A 21,234-nucleotide genomic window follows, 5' to 3' on the forward strand; every position below is an offset into this window, starting at 1 on the left:
AGCAAATTTAGTAGTATGAATTGTAAAAAAGCGAACCTTTCTCCAGTAACATGCAGATGTGTCGTTGAGAATATTTCAGTAATAGAATAATAGAAGTAATTTCATTGTAAACATTAGGTTTCATAGCGAGTACTTGGCAAAATGCAATAAGATAAACTTAACACAGCCGTGACACAGTCCTTTTAAAGAGGCACTTTCTTGGGCGTGGTTTCGACAAGACAAAAAGCCAAGGCATATATACATCAATGGTAACCTTAGTAAAAATAATGGCTAAGTTTTGTTAAAAACGACTGTACTAGCGCACTGAAGCTATTTTAGGGGTGTTAACATGAGATACGCACGCACGAAGTTTTGATCTCAAATTGAAAAAAGTCGGGCAGACTTTCAACTTGTACACTTTGCGTCTTGGAGAAATTACTGAAAAAGTCAACCTCGTTTTTAGATAGAACATGCGAGCGAGGTTGTAAAAAAGTAACATTTTTCTATCCTTTAACATTTTAACTTCATATTTCCATGGTGGCGTTCTAGGCGCATTTCATGCATAAGTAAAGGTACTTAGTCACAATTTTAACACCATTTCCACTAAAACACAGTCACCTCGCGGTGTGACAGTGCCACCTTAAATTCGTACTACACTACTGTCACCGTATCAACAATTACTTCATTGGACATTAATCTTGCTCGATTTGCTATTTGTTCGGATGAGGTAACCGTTTCAAGTTTCGTTTTATGCTTGTTCCCGTTGAGAGCTCTTTTTGATTCATCGCGTCCTTGCTGTGAGGAACTGTCAAGCGCGCGTAAAATATTAAACTCCTTCAAGATTGATACTCGGCAGCAACAGCAGAAATAGGAAAGATATTTGACGTATCCGCGCCGAAACTGTTTGGTGATGCTTCCGTAAACGAGAGGATTAAGACAGCTATGGAAGACTGTTGAAACAAGAGAAAACTTGAAGATTACCATAGCCATGTTTTGCTGTTTCTTGTTTCCAAAGTCCAACAACATCCACGCTACCTGGCTAGGAAGCATACAGACGGCAAAAATCACAACGATAATAGCCAAAGTCTTCGTTACTTTGAAGTTTTCGCGCCGTCTCGCTTGGTTTTCTAGACTGTTAACGGATCTATTAGTTCTTAAACCACGCCGAGAACAGGATCGATTAAGATCTAAACCGATTTTGACGTAAGCTATTGCGATTATGACTAAAGGAAGAACATACTGAAGAACGAACAGCGCTGCGGTGTAAGCTCGCCTGTGATCCAGGCTCGGCCAGTCCTCAAGGCATTCTGTGGGTGGATCTGGTTTGGTGACAATCATCAATGGGAGAACGTTTGTAAACGACAGAATCCACAGAACTGTGATCCAGACCACAGCGGACTTCTGACGCATTTCCTGTTTAAACGGGTTTAAGATCACGTGACACCGGTGGATAGCCATTGACGTCAGTGTGTAGACGCTGACAAAAAACGAGACTGTCATAAGTGGACGAATAAAATGACAGAAGAACGCGTTGACGGGGATGCTGTGAAACATGCCATAAATATGGAGCGGAAGGAAAAAGATCAGTGTCAGGTCCGAGACTGCTAAATTCATGATAAACAGATCGTTCACTGTTTTTTTGGTTCGTTTGGCGGCGATGACGATTAATACAAGAAGGTTTCCGATGAGGCCGATGACAAACGTGGCGATGTAAAACCCCACCCGTATATTTCTTTCCGTTAGACTTGGGAAAGGTTGTGTTGAGTTATCAGACATCTTGTCTCCTTTACTTTATTTTCTGTCCAGCTGCTTGGCACTGCGGGAATTGAAGAGTTTCTTGAGGCTAGCTCAGCTCCAAAATATGTTATTACTGGTCGCAGAAGAATCTAAGATAAGAAAAAATCACATCTGTTTAGTCTATAGCGTTTTAAAGCTACGGTACTGTTTCACACAGGAATGGCATTAACTTGAGGTTTCCGGTGCCTTGGAGGAAGAATGATAGGCGCGTTGCCAACTTGCACGTTCTGAATTGATTTGCTGTATACACCTGATTCAAGAATCTTCAAGTCATGAAAAGCATAAACCATGAACGATGCGACCCAAGTGCTTACTCGTCTGTGACACAGTAAACAGTATAATAAGAAAGGCTCTCAAAAAAAGAAAATATCTTGATTATCAACAAAAGGAACATAACTACGCTTACCAAGGCTGTCTACCCAGAATACCATTGGGTCATCCCCTTCGTCTTAATCGTTCATATTTTATGCTTTTCCCAGGGTCAACGTTTATTAAATTAGGTGTAGAAAATAAAGTGTCATTGCTTATGTAAGCGAGCAATTCTAAAGCAAGCTAGCCGGATTTTTTAAATAAGAGTTTTCGATTCGCTGACGTTTTTATGAAAAATTTTTGGTAAAATGTAATCATACCAAATTCAGTTTATTTGAGAATTCGATCTCCCAGCCTTTTAATTTGCTTTGGAATATTCGGTAAAAGTTTAAGCAAACTAAAAGGCCGTTTACACGACAGAAAAATTTGGGTGGACAACGAACGGACTACGAACCACACAGTGTCAAAAAACAAACAAAGCATATACTGACAGATTACTAGATGAATCACCCTACAACCCGCTACGACTATAAAGACTCCTACAAGACGGACGCAATAGGCTGTCACACTCCGGACATCCTATCTGACGACAACTAATACCAGCCCTTGACCGTGCTTTCTTCAAGAACAGCTTCTAACGCCGACTTTATTACATGAAACACTCACCGAACTAGACTGAAAGTACAGAAACGAACAAAACCCGACCTGTTACAACAGCTACTATACCCTGCACAGGGTCATATTCTTTTGAGCTTTGGAAATTCCATGACTTTCCATGACGACCTTTTCCTTGACTTTTTCAAGTTTTCCATGACCTTAATTTGACACTTTTCTTGGAAAATGTTTAAAAAATTGTCTTGATTTTGGGTGCGTTTTTACCCTCTTCTTCACAAAGATAACCTGCTACAATCAATACGATTCTCCATGGCTTTCCATGACCTACACTTAAATTCCTCGACTTTCCAGGCCTGGAAAATAAAAATTCTAAAATTCCATGACTGTTCAGGTTTTTCATGACCCGTACGAACCCTCCCTGCATCAAGGGAGCTTTTGAGACTTGCGCAGATTCTACAAAAATTAAATATCCGTGTAGCAAACGGATTTATTGCAATGTTTTTTTCCGCTTGGCCCAGCCACTTAGCTCGATTAGCCTCAGGTATTTCTAAGTGGCTGTGCTCTTTTTATTGTTAATTTTTTCTCTTGATGTATTTATTTTTTTTAAAACTTTTGGACGAAAATTGTTGTTGTTATTGCACACAAACCTATAACTACGTTACAACGCTAGAGACAGGGAAAACTACAGACAGGGGGCGACTTATAAGATCAAATGCTCCGACTGCCAGGCCTCCCACATCGGACAGACTGGTACTGAGAAACCTTAACACAAGATAGACTGAACACAAACGAGCGACGAGAAATGGCGATGTCAACATTCATATCTAAATTCTCTTTGCCTTCCGCCATCACTGTGTTTACTATGGAGTTATCAGTAAAACTATGGATTTTAACACTTCTTACAAGGTATTTTCTAAAATAACATAGGTCTTTTGTGCTGCTGTTGTATTTCCTGGTAACCAATGCGCATGAGTTTGGAACGTTAATTGTCTTAATATTTAGCTGTTTTTCTGGAATGAAATCGCTTAAGCTTGGTCCTCATATCGGCCGATCGTTTCTTTCGCCTTTGTCACTTCAAAAAGATTTTTTGCGATCGAAGCGATTAACGAGAACATTACACAGACGATCGCTACGGTCTGCGGCGATTGGGGCGATCAGGATCGCTTTGATCGCCCGAGTTCTATCCTTCTAGCTTCTCTTTGCCTTCTTCGCCGTAAAACAGTAACAACTGAGAAGATAGGAGGCCACGAGTTTTGCTCTTTCATTGAAGGCCGCCATTGAGTTGGATATGACTAAAATGAGTGTTTTTCGTAGGTCTTCGCTCATACCAAGCAATCGGGGCGATCATATGAGAACCCCCAATTGCTTCCAATCGCTTCGATTGCCTACGATCGTCTCAGTATTTGCAAACGATCGATGCGGTAGAAACGATCGGAGCAATCATATGAGTACCAGTCTTAAGGCCTCCTGTGAGTATTCATTTTTAAGGCTATTTTGATATAAAAAAGAACGCGTATATCTTTTCGTGTCTGAGAGACCTGCTGACTTAGCGAAGTTTTCTATCACAAAAAAACCCGGGAGCTTTAGGTAAACGGCCACGTCCAATTATCCCATTTTCTACAGCATTGAGCGACTAGGAGTATTTCTACTCCCCCCTGGATAGGATACTAGCCCATCGCAAAGTTACCCCCCCCCCCCCCACCCCAGCATTTAAAGGGACTGTGTCACAGCTGAGTTGCTTTTATTTTATCAGTTAAATAATTTTGCCAATACTTGAAACTTAATGTTTGCAAAGAAATTACTTCTATGGATCTAAATGAGAAAACAATTCCTTCATTACAACCAAGCCCGGCGGTGTGTCTCCCGGGCGTTATAAATTAAAGTTACAAGCAAACGAGATTAACTTTGAAAACGGTTCAGCCCAACAATATTTCAAAAATCCATATCGTAATCCGTTTCAATTTTCTTCACTTTTAACCATCCGTACCTTTGTATTTGCTGTGTTATTTAAGACGGATTCCGCTGAAAGTTCGAGCAATGAGTGTGAAAATTAAGTACCAAAAATCTACTCATTGCACGGCAACATTTTGTATACTATTTAAAAGATCTCATCGAAGTTCATTTGTCTTAGTGACCCCGCAATTAAATTCTAAAGTATTCTCGAGAAAATTAAAGTCAAACCTCGAAAAAATGTATAAAACGCGCGCCATTTTGTTTTGAACTGGCGCAAAATGTCCGTTTTAACTGAAATAATTACAACTTCAAATCCATTTTTCTCTCGCGGGGTCAGCTTGATTGCTAAATTTTTGGCAGGTTTTTGTTAGCTGTACTAAAACTGTTGCCATGCTAAGAGGTCTTTTTGGTAACTTTATTTTTGCCTGTATTGCTCGAAAATTGTGCGGAAACCATCTTAAGTGTTCCTTCACTGTTTCAAGCGGTTATTTTTATGTCACCGAATTTAATGGCCATTTCCTAAATTTGGCTAAAATCCGTGACACAGTCCCTTTAATTCAATGGCACTCAACTATACACCTGGGTGGAGAGAGGCATTGTGAGAGCGAAGTGCCTTACCCCAGAACACAACGCAGTGACCCCGGCCAGGGCTCGACCCCCCGACCACTCGATCTGGCATCCAGCGCTCTAACAAGTTAACAATATAGTTAAGGTCGCGAACGAAAAATCCAGGCCGTTCAAGAGGGGTGGGTGAAACTTTGTGGATTTTTGTAAAAAAAAAATACGAGGTGTTATCGATCGATGATTAAACGGTGATAATTTATAGATTTAATGTATGACATGACATAACTTGTGCGTGTCTAGTCAAGGCAGCGAACACGAGCTTAAGCAAGTTAAAATATCGGATACTTTAAAATGTTTATTATGTAACACCTGGTTTAAGACATGAATGCAAAATTTGTGGCCAATCGGTCTGAATTCTGCGACTGCAATATTCTGTCTTATTTTGACATTAATTTTCGCGCAGTATTAAAAAAAATAAAAATAAAACCAGTGTGAGGTTCCAAGCCAGCAGGAATCGATTTTTTATTGCGATAAATTCACACTGAAGAGCAGATCTTTTCACGTTTTTTCGGTTCGCATGGAAATCTTGCTAGCGAAAGCTTTTAGTCATAGGATTTATCTGAATTAGTAAACTGATCTATGTTTTGGGCTACTGTGATTTACACATAATTCACAGTCGGCGCTGAAAAAAAATGTACAGATAAATAAACCAAGTAAAATTACCTTGTGGATGCTTTTGAAAATCCCTTGAACACCTGCTGCGGAAAAGTTGCGTTAAACGACATATTCTGCATTTTCCATCAAGCCAGAAATGAACTTTTGTATTGATTATGTTAAATCAGGTGTAAGCAATCGAGCTTCTAGTTTTTTATCTTAAATGCACATGTTATTGGAAACTGGGCTCGGACAACTTTAACGTGATTTGAAAACAAATAGGAAAAAAGGATTCGAGAAACGAAAGTCTAGGGACTTAATTTTGCAATTGATCTTATTCGAAAACTATACCTGATTTAAATGACAATTCTTTTCAACACGCTCGACAGCCGTTGCTTCTATTTTATTTGGGCTTTAGTCATTTAAATGAACAGACGCTTTTTAATAACTTTGTTCGGCTGGGTGTGGGAGCAGTTGCTTCTGTGTCAAAACATTATTTAAACAGAAAAATTCATTAAATATTAATCTCGGTATATTTTGCTCTGTGCGTTGTAGTAGCATTAAAAATTCGAACGAACGCAGTTTTCCCCACATCGACCGGCAAGAGTTATCCTGTGCAAAATTCGAAACGAGAACGCAGCGCCAAATTTTATGTTTCATCCGGCAATATTTCAAACACAAAAATGATAAAAAAAATATTAAATAACACCCAAAATAGAAAACAGTTTGACATTTCTGTGCTTACTTAAGTATCAGACAAATTTCGTCACACAATAATCGAACAGTTAAAAATTATCGCTACTTTTGATAAAAATCTTCAATTTCCAAAGTACTACTACCAAAGTGATTTATTTAATTATTTTGACACCTAGATTGTTTCACTCCATGTAAATCTGTTTATTTTTCGCACCTAGTTCGTACTATGCATGTCCTCAGATGACATAGGCGTGGCATAATATGACATTTATTTCGAATTTAGACAATGTTGTAATTTTAATTTCTTTGAGGATGAGAAAAATGTAAACGAAATTAAACTTTGTGACACGATGCAAAAAAGTGTTTACTGCCTTGACTTGACGTTTTGTACTTTCCTTATATCAAGTTTCTACAAAACATACGAAATCATTTCATTATTTCGGCACTATCTTTTATGCAACGTTTTATTTCACCTTTAGTTTTTTGAACGATACTGATTTAGAGGCCAGTCTCAGAACTTTTTAGGCGTGGTCATTTAATCCAATTGCGACTTAACGATGTAAGATAGTTTAATTTGCAATAGTTAAAAAAGGTTTCTCTTTTTTGATGTGGCTTTGATGGAAATGTGCACTTTTTACGTCAGGGATGTGGAAAGTTAATTTTACCAATATTATTCACATCACTTTTGAGTTAACATGAAACATTAAAGCGTATCAGGCCAACCATTTTGTTAAAAAAGCTAATTTTTTGCTTTTTAGGCGTGGTCATTTAATCCAATTTCAACTTGACGATGTAGCATAGCTTAATTTGCAGTAGTTAAAAAAAGATGTCACTTTTTTGATGTGGCTTTGATAGGAACGTGCACGTTTTCTGTCAAGGATGTTGAAAGTTAATTTTTACGAATATTTTTCACATCAGCTTTTTCAAGTTTGCATGAAACAGAAAAGCGTTTCAGGCCAACCATTTTGTAAAAGAAAAGCGAATTTTAATTTCAAACAACGTTTTTTAAAGAATAAGTTAAACATAGGTTAAATTTTCACACCAAAGTATCCATATTTGGTTTAATTTTTCAAAGGGATGAATTAAAAAGAGCATTCGTTAAAATAGGAAATTATCTCTTGGGAAACTAATGTATGATCCCTGTTGTTCAGTTGACGGATATCACCCTGTGAAGTGTTATTTGACTATTTGAACAGTTCTGCCGCGATGGAAATGCTGTGAACGTGTCACCATTATCAATCACTTCACGAGAAAACTCGAAAGCGCTAAGATGTAAATACAGTAACGTTAGCAGGGTTGCAAAACGTTAGGGACATCGACATACATAACTAAATCCGTCATTTTTTAATGCACAATTGCCTTTCTCATGCCATACATTTTCCCACATTGCGAAACATTTTTTTCTCAGAATTAAAAATAATTTTGTGTTTCTATTTTAATACGTGTGAAACTGCTAGTCCAGTGGCCTTTTCTATTTGAGTAAGATGCTCTTATATTCAAAAACACATTGTGAGATTTGGGTGTGTTTATTCAGGTATTTATTGCCAACATTTCCATTCGTTTGTCTGCGATCATTAATTTGTAAAAGGCACAGCAAATTCTGGTTAAATATCTGCATCTCGTCTGTAGTTAAGTTTGTACTATACGAAAAGTTGACATTTAAAAAAAAAATTCGAAATATAGCTGACTTTTTATCTGAGGATGTTTTTATCACATCAGACATCAATCGAAGCGTTTAATGCCGTCAACAACATATCTCACATCTCATTGTTAAGACATAAGGAATTTGATGCAAATAAAGATTCATATTCAAAATCTTGAAGGAAATGTGAAGGGGTCTATATTAAGTGTAAACTCATATACGTGTTTGCTAAGCGGTGTGTTTGAAGTGCTGATCTCTGCAGCAAGGCAGATCTATCTTCAAGCTAGTCGTCTTTCTCGTGTTAAAATATTCGTAATTCTTAAATACTGATTTGAAATCATTGCAAAGTACCCGTTTCTGCTACGAAAAGCTTTAGTTCTTCATTCGTGTTTGATTGAAATTAATAGTTTCCCTTTCGCTGTTTAGATTTGTGTTCATCACCTGTCTAAAGCGAAAAGTAATATTTCATGAGCGGCAAAATGGTCTAATATTTATTAGAGATAGCGCTTTCATTTTAAACATCTCAGGAAAAAGAGATAGGTTTTCACAATTTTGCGTGGCTAGTGTTGTATACCGAATATTTCACGGAGTATTTTAAGGGTTTCTGTCTTACCTGATATTTCAACAAGATCTTTGTCGTCGACTTGTTTTCTTCACTCCTCAGACCGGCGTTACTGGTCTATCTCCTCTTAATTAAACGCTATGCACAAATTTCGACAAATTAGAACGCTGTAGGTTTTCCTCAGATGATTTGCAAGCAGTTTTGATGCTAAGTTTTTACACCGCTTCCTTTCTTGGCTTTTTCGATTCGATTTCTTCTGTTGCGAATTTAATTCGACTGCAATTTTGACGAGAATGGGAAAAAACCTGATCCAGTTTACAACAAGCAAACAGATTAAAATTGAAGCATCTTAAACGAAGTGCCGTCTTATTAACACGACCTCCACAAGGCCTGCCAAATGACAACTCGAAATATCCGGAGTTTCTCAAAAAATAATTAACAATTGCTTGACAACAGCTTTTGAAAACTGCAAAGCGCTCGTCAGCGGAAGCTCGCATTGAAATACAAATAGGCTAAAGATGAGCTGAGTATTCGTTTTGTACACTTTACTAATTTCGCTTTCAGTCGAAGGTAAACATGAAATATTGTATCTTATGGCATGAACGATTGGACAAAGTTAAATCTCTCTTCTCGTATTTCTTCTATTAGTTCGTGACTGGTTTACCGATTTCATTAAGATATTGTGTTTTTACTGATCACTTAAACATTGAAGAATTATTAATATTCATTGTGTTTTAATCTCGAAAGAAATTGCGCCTAAATAGAGCTATTACGTTTAAACCATATTGTTTCGTGTCCCCTTGACCAACTGAAAGCTTTTGTTCATGTTTTGGTTACGTTAATACATTGTGCTGTTAATTCGTGAAAATAAAGAAAAATCCAAATGAAAAAAAATTAAAAGCTTATGATGGGCGTAGCTTTGCCTCCAGAGCGGTAATCTGAGTATTGGAACTTTACGTAAATCATTAAAACATCACCGTTTTTCTTGTGATTTTTGTTGAGTCTACGTCACTATTGTTTAATTGAAGAGCTTTTATTTAACTAGGCTACAGGAAATGAACTTAAAAATCTTTAATTATTGGACGTTTCGGCGATGGAAGAACCTTTTCGAACGCGCATGTTAATTGCTGTTCAAAGCCACTTAAATATATCGCTCGTGTAATCTCGAGAGTAACAGCAGTTTGACCGTTTGTTTGCTTCTAGAAGGAAACAAACGTGAAAGCAAACATAGGATATAAAAAGTGTTTTGGTGTTTGTTCGCAAAATGAAATTACATCTAATAATTTTGGGTGCATTTCTTGTTCAGTCTAGCACTAATAATCTCGTTATACCTAATCTGAATTTTCTTGTGTGACATCGAAACACGAACAAATCATTGGTATTTCAAGTTTTTCCCGTGTTCTGGTGTTTGTATGTAAAATTTATTACAACAAAATAATTTTGGTTGTATTTCTTGTTCAATCTAGCCCTAATAATCTCGTTATACCTACAATCTGAATTTTCTCGTGTCGCGTCGAAACACGAACACATGGTGTTTCAAGTTTCCCCCCGACAATTATTTAATAAGCTTGAAAATATTACTACTTAAAATAATTTTTCGAAATTAAATTGTTAATTTCTTCAAAAAAGAACGGCTTTCGACTTAAAAAAAACGTAATCTGGAGCCTATTATTTAAATGCGGGTTAACACCTCTTTCCAACATACCTTAAAAAAGTTACAGCTTTTCCCTTGGATACTCTGGATTCCCAAAATCCGCCGAGTAAGAAAATATATTAAACCAAAAGGAAAACTTAATACAGCTTTTTGGTGGATTTCTCTTTTTCTAAATATATAACAAGCACCAATTTGGTCTAAACGAAGTTTGTTATATTCATGAAGCCTTGCAGTGTTGATAAGTGTTGGCATGGTTGTTGACAACAGTTCACACTTCTTTCTCACACCTCCTTTCGCGCGGTTACTGTGTTTAAATGGTCCTTAACGTGAAAGTGCGAATATTTTTCTTGAAAAGCATTTTCCGTGACAACTTTTGATGCTAAACGTAGCCAAAACATTCGCCTTTTCAACCAAAAAACCTTTATTTCTTAAAAACTAATTTATCACTTCTTGAAATTCTTAGCCCGTTTCAGGCCCATTCTACCCAACGATTTCCTGTTGCTATGTTTTCAAACTTTAAAATCCCAACATTCACAAACTCACTATTTTTTCCTCAAGTATAGAGAAATATGTGGCTAAAATAAAGCAAATTTCATCAGGAAATATCAATTCGTTCTAAGCTGACAAAAGTAATTTTCCTTTTTTTGCAATAGATGGAAATTTCTTAGTCAACTATCTCCGACACTTTCTGTCAAACTGACGAAATCCTTGACTTTGAATGTACGAAATTTCCGGTAACAGGTTTTACTGTCATACGTAAACTGACTCAGAAAGACTTCCAAAATGCATACGAATTATATATCTCCCAAAACAATTTCGACTGTGGTTTTAATGTGAATTAGTCATGAATCTGAAAATAATTCTAAAAATTTTCGAGATATGCAAAACATCATTTAATTAGAAGAACTACCATACCATGTTTTCCGCTCAAAACATTATTTTATAAGAAGGTCTACCATAGCATGTTTTTCGCCCACTTTTTTTTAAAAAAAATGTCGATTATCTCAAATATGGGTTTCTCGCTACGCCTTACACAAATTTAATAAAAAAAGTTCGGATCAATTTAGGTTTCTGGGAAACTGCTCACCTACCCCTCCCCAAACCTAACATTTTGCCCAAAGCGATAAGTAAGGGTTAATGTTAGGTTTGGGGAGGGGTAGGTGAGCAGTTTCCCAGAAACCTAAATTGATCCAAAAGTTCTGGCTCTGCAGTGAAAACATCCATCTAGAGTACCGTTAGGCGACCTCGCTACTCTCGCATTTAGCACCTTTTTTCCGATCGCCATTTTGGTATAGGTCTTCTTTCAGGCAGGCAGGAAAAGCGTGTTTCAGTTGTGTGCCGAACCATCGTAAAAAAGTTAAACTGTTCTCAATATATAAAGAGAAGAAAAATATATATCTTGTTTAAAAGAATTTATATTACATCAATCAAAGTAATATATTGGCTTCGTAATAGGGACATCTAAAAACAAATATCAGATTATTATGGTTTACCATGTGGTTTCCTTTTTTTTTACTGTTTCTTATATCAAGTCAAATTACGTTTGTGGTTGCTTACTTTTGAAAGGCCGTTGACCGCTAGTTCGCTAGGTTCGGGATTTGCTAACAAATACTACTTTTAATGTTTATGTACTTTCTTTGCTACTTTCGGGAGTCGTTCCTTCCGGATTTTTTTTAAATTGAATTTGCAGTTTGATACGTATTGGGCAGTTTTTATTGCAGATCGAGGAAAGCCTTGCTTAACTGTAGGTCCTAAGAAACATTGTACAGCGCGTTTTGCCATAGCGTTCTTTCGTATCCTCGTTTGAAACAAGCTTGTTTTGAACCGGTGCTTCGGAAAACTGTGAAACGCAAACTCATTACCATGAACGGAGAAAAGTTCTTACAGTTTTAACAAAGGGCTTATCTACACAAATGTCACTTTGTTCAATTTATGATGCTTTACCGCTCAATCAAACGCTCTTTCAGTTTGAAAACGTCGGCGTGTTCTTTTAATTTCCACGATGTTCTTAATTTCAGATATTGTGATAAATCGTCGAAACACAAGACCATATTAACAAGTTAACACTCGTTAATATGAAAACCACACAACGGAAGCCGAATATTGCTCAGGAATAATTAAAACATCTTACAAATGATGTCTTGACGTTATCTTCACTTTATACCACTTTTTGCATTTTAATTTAAAATGAAAATAGTATAATAACAGAATTTTCAAGACCTGAAGATATTTTCCTATCTCTTTCTTTTGATGATTTAAATTATTCTTCCAAGCAGTAGTTCGGACTTAATCAAAAGCTTGTAAGATTTTAATTTCTTCCACAAATGTTTAATAATTTATGCGTGTCCTATATTGCAAATTCACTCTCTCCCGAAAGCTCGGCAAAAAGAGCTAAACGTAACTTGGCAATCCGTGATAAGAAGAAAATATTGAAATTTGCTAACTCATTAAGCCATGTTCACAAAATGAAGAATACTAGGTGTTACCTTGAAAAAAAATACAACCCCGGCGTTTTCATTCATAAAAAGAATCATTTTTACAAGCGGAAACAGAAGTAGACTGTTTCCATTCATATAATCGTTCGAGTTAAATTCTAGTTCACCGCAAAACGATGAAAACAAACGTTTATAATTACTTACCTTCAAAAGTTGAGGTACAAATATTTTCCGTCGGCCAAAGAAAGGATTATTCGCCGCTCATTATACCAAATTTGCCGTCCCAACTGAAGTACAAAAATAGGTAGCAAATTCACTGGGATAATTCATTTTGTAGCTCGCCTGATTTGCAAAAAAAGAGAGAAAAATCCCCATGAAACGAAAGAACAAAAATCGTAAATAAATTTGTTTAAGTATTAAACCAGCAACGATTTCTATTTCACGTCTCTGCTATTTACATACGAATTACATTCGGGGATCACGTCTGTTTTTGTTGATATCACCAATGGAACAAAGAAAGCAAATCTATTCAACAATGCTAATGTAATTAATACCTGTAAATGCATCATTGGAAGAACATTTCAGAAAGTCTTTGTTGGGTTTAGTTTGTAATTTGCTAACGAGCATTTTAATTCAGAGCTACCAGTTCGCTCAATTAAAATAACTCTTACTTGAACAAGACACGGTAAACTTCAAGCGCCAAAGGCCGAACGAAACTGTTAAAAATGTAAATAAGTAAACGCACAACATTCACCTCAATTTATGCTTATGTCACTTATACCTGGAAAGTGTGGTTAAGATGGTGGCGGTATAAACAGCGCTGATCTTCCTGTAAAGCTCCGGCGGAAAGCATGTTTATTCATTTAGTTTGCCTGTTTTATAGATCGGTTTTATCGCCGGCCGGGTGCTATTGTCCTACGTAGTAGCTAAATAACACGGAGATACACGCTATGTCGAGAATTCGTCAGCTTAATACTTTTAGGCTGAAAAAGAAAACAAAAATAAAAAAAAAGAAGATGGTTTCGTTATAAATGCGGCCGATTAGTACCATTTAAATTTAATGATGAAAATTCTACGCATGCGCAATAGAAACGTGTATTATTGTTTTCGCGGTTCCCGTTTATCCGGAGCGGTAAATTCTTTTCACTTTATTTTCAACAAGCGGTTCCGAACGGAAAGTGCGAAGTTCTTGAGATTAAAAGTAAATTGCAGCAATAAGACTACAGCTTGACAAAACTTAATTTAACCGTAGTTGAAACATCAGTAAAAAAAAAAATATATAATATATATATAATACTGTTTTACGTGATTGCCGTGTGGGTGCCCGTTCAAGAGTAAAATTCATTGATTAGGTACTTGCAGAATTTTTTCAGAAATCCGGATACTGTAGAAAAAATCACGAGCGGAGAAGAGATCTTACATGTATGGGGGCGTTAGCTTGTTTAGTGTTTTGAACATGCTAACTGACTTTTGTTTAGTTCCACTAACCCTTCCAGGCATCTCAAGGAGAGAATCCGCACTAGCATCATAGCTAGATTCCGTAATTCTCCTTGCAGCGCGGTTTTTTGAGTTTTTGCAACATACTGGTATTAGCAATCCTAATGTTCTAAGTACGGTAAGCAAATATTAAAAAAAATGTGAACACGTTTTCACGGCTGCTGTACGACTGGATTATGAAAACATTACACTTGTTTAGTGTTTTGTTTGTTTTGTTCGGCTAACTGAGACCCCGTCCCATCCAAGCATCTCAAGGAGACGATCCACATTAGTATCATAGCTAGATTTCGTAATTATCCTTGCAGCGCGGTTTTGTAGTTTTTGCAAGAAACAGGTTTAGCAATCCTAATATTTTAAATGACTGATAATAAATAAGTGAGCAAATATTTATAAAAAGTTGCGAACACGTTTGCACGGCTGCCGTACGGCTGGGTTTTGAAAACATTACACTGCTTCTTGTTCGTAGTGCAGTTTAATATCTAGGAAGATATCGAAGGGTCCTGCACTAGCCGAACGGTTTCTTGCTTCTATTAAACACCATTGCGTTTTCTTTTTCATCAGTCCAGTGTTTAGTCATTACTTGCCATTTAGAATTCTTTAAATGCGTGTTTTGATTGTAAGAACAGCCTGGAAATTAATCGTCTTGGAATTTAAAAGTTGGACCGCGTCGGCCGCCATGTTTGTTGTGATGCAATGCGACAAAAACTTCCTTTCTACTACCCCGTCAGAGTATCTTCATAAACCCAATATGGTACCAAGACACCTTTCTCACCTTTGGGGAGTGGGAAAGCGACACTTTCTCAGTCTTCCAAGTTCAGTTTAATTCTCAAAGGGCCAGTTGCCTCATCTACCCCAGCCTGAAGTTTATATGTTGCCTTACCCACCTCTAGACGTGGTCTAACCTGAAAGAATGCGAAGAATTTTCATCGTTTCTTGGCCTAGGTAAATCATCATATTGTGTCCAGCAGATAGAAATATTGACATCTGATGCCCGCACTTTTGATGAGGAAATAACATTATGCTAAATTGAAGTATCATGCCCGTTTTAAACCTCAATAGTTCTCCGTCCTACGGACTTCGCTTTAGAAAACATGAAACACAACAGCGTAACCTTAATCAAATATGTTTTTAAAAATACAGTTTTTTCTCCAGATTGCTATGTCGCACATGTTTGTGTTCTGTTTTTGTTATCATATTCTGCGCACGTATGCCATGTGCGTGTGTGTTACAGGGTAGAGAGTTTGAACCCAAAACCTCCGGCCAGATTACAACACCAGGCTCCAGTTGTTCAAATAATTTTCGCGACACTTTAATTTCGCGATTATAAAAATATCGCGAAATTAAAGTGTCGCGAAAAATAAGTGTCGCGAACATATTGATGACCCGAAAATTTAGTTACTGTCACTATGTCCATTATTAAAGAAAGGATGAATTTATTACTTACTTAAACGTCTAGTAAAGGAAGTTCGTAATCAATGCTGCCTTCCATGTCCGAGCAATACTTTTTTGGTACATAACTTAAAAATCTCACTAGCTTCCACATTCCTTGTGATGTACTTCTTCTCACCGTTGTCTCTACTGGCCCCTCTAAAGACTCTCTAAAGATCCTCGTATAAATGGTGGCCGTCGGAAATGTGCGTCTTACAGTTACGAAGACATCAACGCCTCTTGAAATAAAGAATCTTGTAAAGCGTCTGATCTCACATTGTCAAAAAAATAATCAAACTTTTAACGTTATTGTTAAAATCGCGAAATTAAAGTGATTTTGGTTAGGACATTTTCGCAAAATCGCGAAAATAAAGTGTCGCGAAATATCCGATCTCCGAAATCGCGAAATAAACGTGTCGCGAAAATTTCATGTAATAAGGTAGTAGATAGCGCTATCCACCGGATAAATCACTGCCGGTGGACCTCGAAGTAGATTTTGTACAATTATCCACTGGATAGCGATTTATCCGGTGGTGGTCCAGTTCTCTAAACACTCGGCCACGTTACCTACGTTTTGTCAACTTTTTTAAAAAGCATATACAGCTATGAAGTAATATGAAAGAACTTTCGTATTAAAACCGTTTCAGAGTGAGATTAGGCCAAGCGAAATTAGAATAATATTCACGATTTAAAATCAAAAAAACATTTCTTCAAAGCAAGTATTAAATGGCGTTTATTTTTTAAATAAACCAAGACGTAAAGGCTGCACCAACTTATTTTTATAATTTAAGCGCATGGGTTTTTTAAACGTCGTGAAATTATCTAACACGCCACGAGCCAGTTTTATTAATACGTTATTGATACTAAATCATTGTGAAATAACTTTATATGGTTTGAAATATTTTCTAAACAGATGCGTCACTGTTTTGAAATACCTTTCTGTGCCGATCGTTTTCGTGACGCTTTATTTTTTAGTTCTTCTTTTCTCTCCGTTTTCTTTAGATTTTTGACTTGCAGCGAACACAGAAGAAAGAATAAAAAAATATAATATTTAATATGTTACCTTATAAATTTAAAGGCTTATAAGTTATATTTCTCGGATGCTTCATTAGTGACAACGAAAAAAGAGGAAGTGGAAAAGATAACAGCCAAATATACCTATTTCGACGCTTATAATGAAGCTTTTTATCATTAAAACAATAACATTCTTAAGAGCCGGATACATTTCGAGCTGAAGAAAACCAAACTCAGATCAGACTGCGTCTGAAAGGCTTTTACGTTTGTTGATTTATTTATTTAAACTAAAGATTAAGAGCAAATTAAAGGCATTGAGTTGCGTAGCGGACAGCGAACATAGAATACTGTATACGATATGTATAAGGACAAACTTCACCAATTATAGTAAACCTTATGTGAAACTTCTTAAGGTAGCATCCCACCTGAAATATGGCCGTTTTTAGAGAACTGATTTAAGATGTTATGATATTCAAATACCGTAGATTTCAATCCAGTCTCTTTTTTTTTTTTTTTTAAAAAAAAACGCAAATTCTCTACGCAAATTGGCTGTTATTGATTATTGGAAGTCTTTGTGGCGGTTTGTCATCACATTATTCTCGGGTGCATACAAAACCCGGGGTAGACCCAGACTCGTACCCAGTCGCTATTTACGTGTTTTGGGGGGCGTAAGAAGATTGGATACTAGCGAAATTGAGGCGCGCGGGGTGTCATGACCTTCCTATGACACCCCGCGCGCCTTAATTTCGCTAGTATCCAATCTTCTTTCGCCCCCCAAAACACGTAAATAGCGACTGGGTACGAGTCTGGGGGAGTCTGGGGTACCTTATTCTCACTTAATTTCGCGAGTACTAAATTTCGCGATTTTCGCGATTTTTTCAAAATCGCGAAATTTAATACTCGCGAAATATAGGACACGCGAAGTTTAAAATCGCGAAATTTAATATCGTACTGATAATTTAAAAAAATAGTGAAACTCGATGTGTTTTATCATGGTTATTCTAACATGTCTGAGCTTCATATTTAGTGTTTTTTGTTTAATTTTGTCCATTAGTTATCTCCCACTCTTTCAGTCGCACTGTTCGAACTGTTCTCTGCCGCCAAGTTCCTCAAAATCTCGCTCTTGCAGTCGTAGAGGAACCTATTAGGGATTTAGACTGTTGAATATCTTATGTTTTGTTCTGTGTGTATTGTTTTGTTTACTGTTTTTACGATGACTTTCATATTAATCATGTTGTTACAGTTTCGAGGTCAAAGCTTCATATTGAAGAATAGATAAAAATCGCGAAATTTCATACACTCCAATTGCACCTTCCTCTCAAAATCGCGAAATTAAGTACTCGCGAAATTTAGTGAGAATAAGGTAGACCATAGCCCGGGCCATGCCTCACCCTATGACCTACTCTATGACCCTCCCTAAATTAATATTTTACCTCGAAAATTAGGAAAAATATCACTAATCACCCCCAGGGATCAAGCGCTGAAATATCGCAGTTTTTGTGTCTAGTCCGCATTTTATACCGTGGTCCCTATTTTATACCCAGTTCGCAGATCGGTAGCCGGCGTTTTTTTACCTTAGTCCCTGTATTTTACCCAGTCCGCAGTCCACAGTCCGCAGTCCATGTTTTATACTCGCCGGATGAAAAACATGGCGGCCATCGCTCGACCTGATCCCTGAGCAAAAGTAGTTATTTTTTTCTCCTTTTTTGCGGTAAAATATAACATTAAGGGTGCGCCATAGAGTCCCAGGGGGGGGGGGGGGGGGGGGTACTTCGGCTTGTTAATGACGGGGATGATCGAAGGATTTTTTTGGGTTTGAAATTTTCGATTCCTGGATTTTTTTGGGTTGGAAAATTTGGCAAGTATTTTTTGGGTGACTTCATTTAGATAGGGGAATTTGGGAATTTTTGGGTATTAAAAACGAACTAAAGTGCCTTGCACGAGCGTTCTTTGTGTTATGTTATTGCCCCTCCTGGCAATTTAGGGGTAATTTGACAAGGGATTTTTTGGGGGGTTATTTTTGGTCCAGGGATTTTTTTTGGGTAATGTCGGAAGACTTAGGGATTTTTTTGGGTCCTGAGTTTTGCCTCCGTTCGATCATCCCCGTCATTTACAAGCCGGATTACCCCCCCCCCCCCCCTGGGCATAGAGTAGGCCATAGGGTACAGCCACAGAGAGGGCCATGGCCTAACCCTGTAAACGCTTTTGTTAACTCGCCAAAGTGAGACAAAGCGTTTTTGTTTTGACACGCAATCTCGACACCGCCGTCCACGCAGTATTTTAGCATTTTCTCGACGTGTTTTTCGGTACTTCTTCCAGAAGTAAACGAAATTAAGCGATCAAGCTGCCCTTTTGTTCCAAAAAAGTCGACCAAACGGAGAGCCCCCGTGAAATCGTTTGACAAGGATTGAGTCGCTACACTTGCTGTGAGTGCCAACTGGGACAAAGGTTCTTATGTATTGACATAATTTGACAACCAACTTAAACTGAGCGTGGAAGAACAAGACGCGGTTTCTTCAACTTATTTGGAGTTATTATTGCTGAAAACTACAAAAAGCTCTTAAAAAAGCTCCGGTTAAAAAAAGTTCTAGCAACCTCGCCACATTTTCGCAAAGCCAGTTACAGTGTACGGCATACAACACTAAATAAACAATCGTGCTCTGGTATTTGTGTGTAACAATTTTATGTACTGATGATAATGCGAACCAGAAACCAGATTGTATCATTTGCAGGCAAGTTTGAAGTATATCATTCTCACCCAGTCGATCTCATTTCAGATGAAAGCATCAAGTTTGGATTTGGAATTTCAGCGCTTGTGTTTGTCCCGGCCTTCTCCGGTGTTTGTCTGGTTTTTGATGTCGTACGGGACGTCGACGCGCTTGAGGCTTTGACCTGGACTTCGCCCACGATATGCCTACGTTTTCGTTTGTTTTGGCATTCTATTTACAAAACAGTTTACAAGTCGACGAAATGAAACGCCGAAACGTAGCTCAGACACGTAAACGTACGTACGTCACATTAGATCTTACCTTTAGTCAGCTTCAACACGAGCGGTCCACCAGGTAAATTGTGGCGGTAAATTCCTACGTTCAACCACAGTTAGCTAGTAATTAACATCTTGTCTGGTCAATGTTTGAGTGCTTTTGTTATAAATGACTTGGGCGTTTTACCGAGGTATCAGAGTTTACTTAACTGGGTAAACATTTTACTTGTGTAAACGCCAACTGACACCTTTGTAAATGTCGCCCAAGATATAAATAGAAATTGGATAAAGGTAAAAGTTGATAATTACCCTGTTTTTAATATCAGGCATGGTTTTGGTTGGTAACCAAGGTCAAGATGACAGATATATCCGCTTCCCACGGTGTCCAGATAGCGTGATGATCGCGTTTTCGACCATACGTTTGTTTGTAGAGCAAACCTGGGAAAGTTTAAATCGTCTATAAAATGGCTTTAGAACGACTCAGCTAGCTCAGAGACATCAATAACACAAGCGCAGGGTAAGGTAAGCTACTTCTTTTTTTAAATCCAGTGTAAATCCTTTACTACACGTTAACCTTAGAGCGATTTTTGAGCCATTCTCACACACTTTAAATGGCTTATACGTAACGCAATATTGTCACGTTCACAGATCACAAACAACCTATCACAAGGCAGGCTAGGTCTGGGTTGCCTGTGGTAGTTTTGACTAATCAATGGCAGAAAACAGAGAACGTTTGGATGATTCCCGTTACGAAGAACAATCCCTCAGATAAAAGATAGCAATTTATTTTTCGTTATAAGTATCATTTCATACGTCTTGCTACAAACTTCCAGTTATCATACTCTGTATTTATTCTCAATGCCGTATATTAATCGTATCCGCCATTCTACGCGTGTAATAAGGGGTAATGATTAATATACTCTGCGTACAATCAGCAAGCGGAATTTTCACCGCAATATTCTGAAAAATTATGGAATGAGGTCCTCAGCTATTTAAATAATGGCACTGCAGTTTTCTCCTGTCTCTCCTGCTCCTACCCATGTTGCATTGTTGCGGTTGGATCTCCAGATCTAGCGAGTTCAACACTTCCAGATTAAAGCGCTGCGCTAAAGATGTTTACCTGCCGCTCCAGAAATAAGACTGTGAAATAAGAAGTATTGTTATTACTCGAAATTTTTCCCCAACAGCATGGCTTTTTTTGGCTAATCGAGGTCACATGACAAACAACAGTATAAACTGTTTCCCCCCAAAAGTATTCCGGAGCGGACAACATTGCAAAATCTATGACGTCAGAGGGTAACATTGCAATGTTTCCCGCGAATGATGACCGAGGCTTTGTTTGGCTTTACAGTCAACTCTCTCTAAGACGGACACCGTCGAGACCGGCTTCAACTGTTCGACTTGGAGAGGTGGCCGTCTTATAGGGAGTAAACTTACTGCAAAATGACTGAA

At 37.6% G+C, this 21,234-nt stretch overlaps 1 protein-coding gene across 3 annotated transcripts; it reads right to left on the minus strand.

Moving 5' to 3' along the window:
• On the minus strand, positions 1 to 13,203 carry LOC144648156 (neuropeptide FF receptor 1-like). Of its 3 annotated transcripts, none has more exons than XM_078507794.1 (2): positions 13,065 to 13,203; positions 1 to 1,865 (listed from the first exon to the last, which is right to left on the minus strand). In XM_078507794.1, the coding sequence occupies exon 2, from the start codon at positions 1,753 to 1,755 to the stop codon at positions 631 to 633; it is 1,125 nt and encodes a 374-aa protein (XP_078363920.1). In that variant the 5' UTR covers positions 1,756 to 1,865; positions 13,065 to 13,203; the 3' UTR covers positions 1 to 630. The 3 variants fall into 3 exon arrangements, with proteins under 3 accessions (XP_078363920.1, XP_078363913.1, XP_078363928.1); XM_078507787.1 differs by lacking the exon at positions 13,065 to 13,203 and adding an exon at positions 8,823 to 9,080; XM_078507802.1 differs by lacking the exon at positions 13,065 to 13,203 and adding an exon at positions 5,941 to 5,971.
• Between the last annotated feature and the right edge of the window lie 8,031 nt (positions 13,204 to 21,234).

Source organism: Oculina patagonica, chromosome 1 (assembly GCF_052425735.1).
Source record: "Oculina patagonica isolate OP01 chromosome 1, crgOcupat, whole genome shotgun sequence".
NCBI classification, from domain to species: Eukaryota; Metazoa; Cnidaria; class Anthozoa; order Scleractinia; family Oculinidae; genus Oculina; species Oculina patagonica.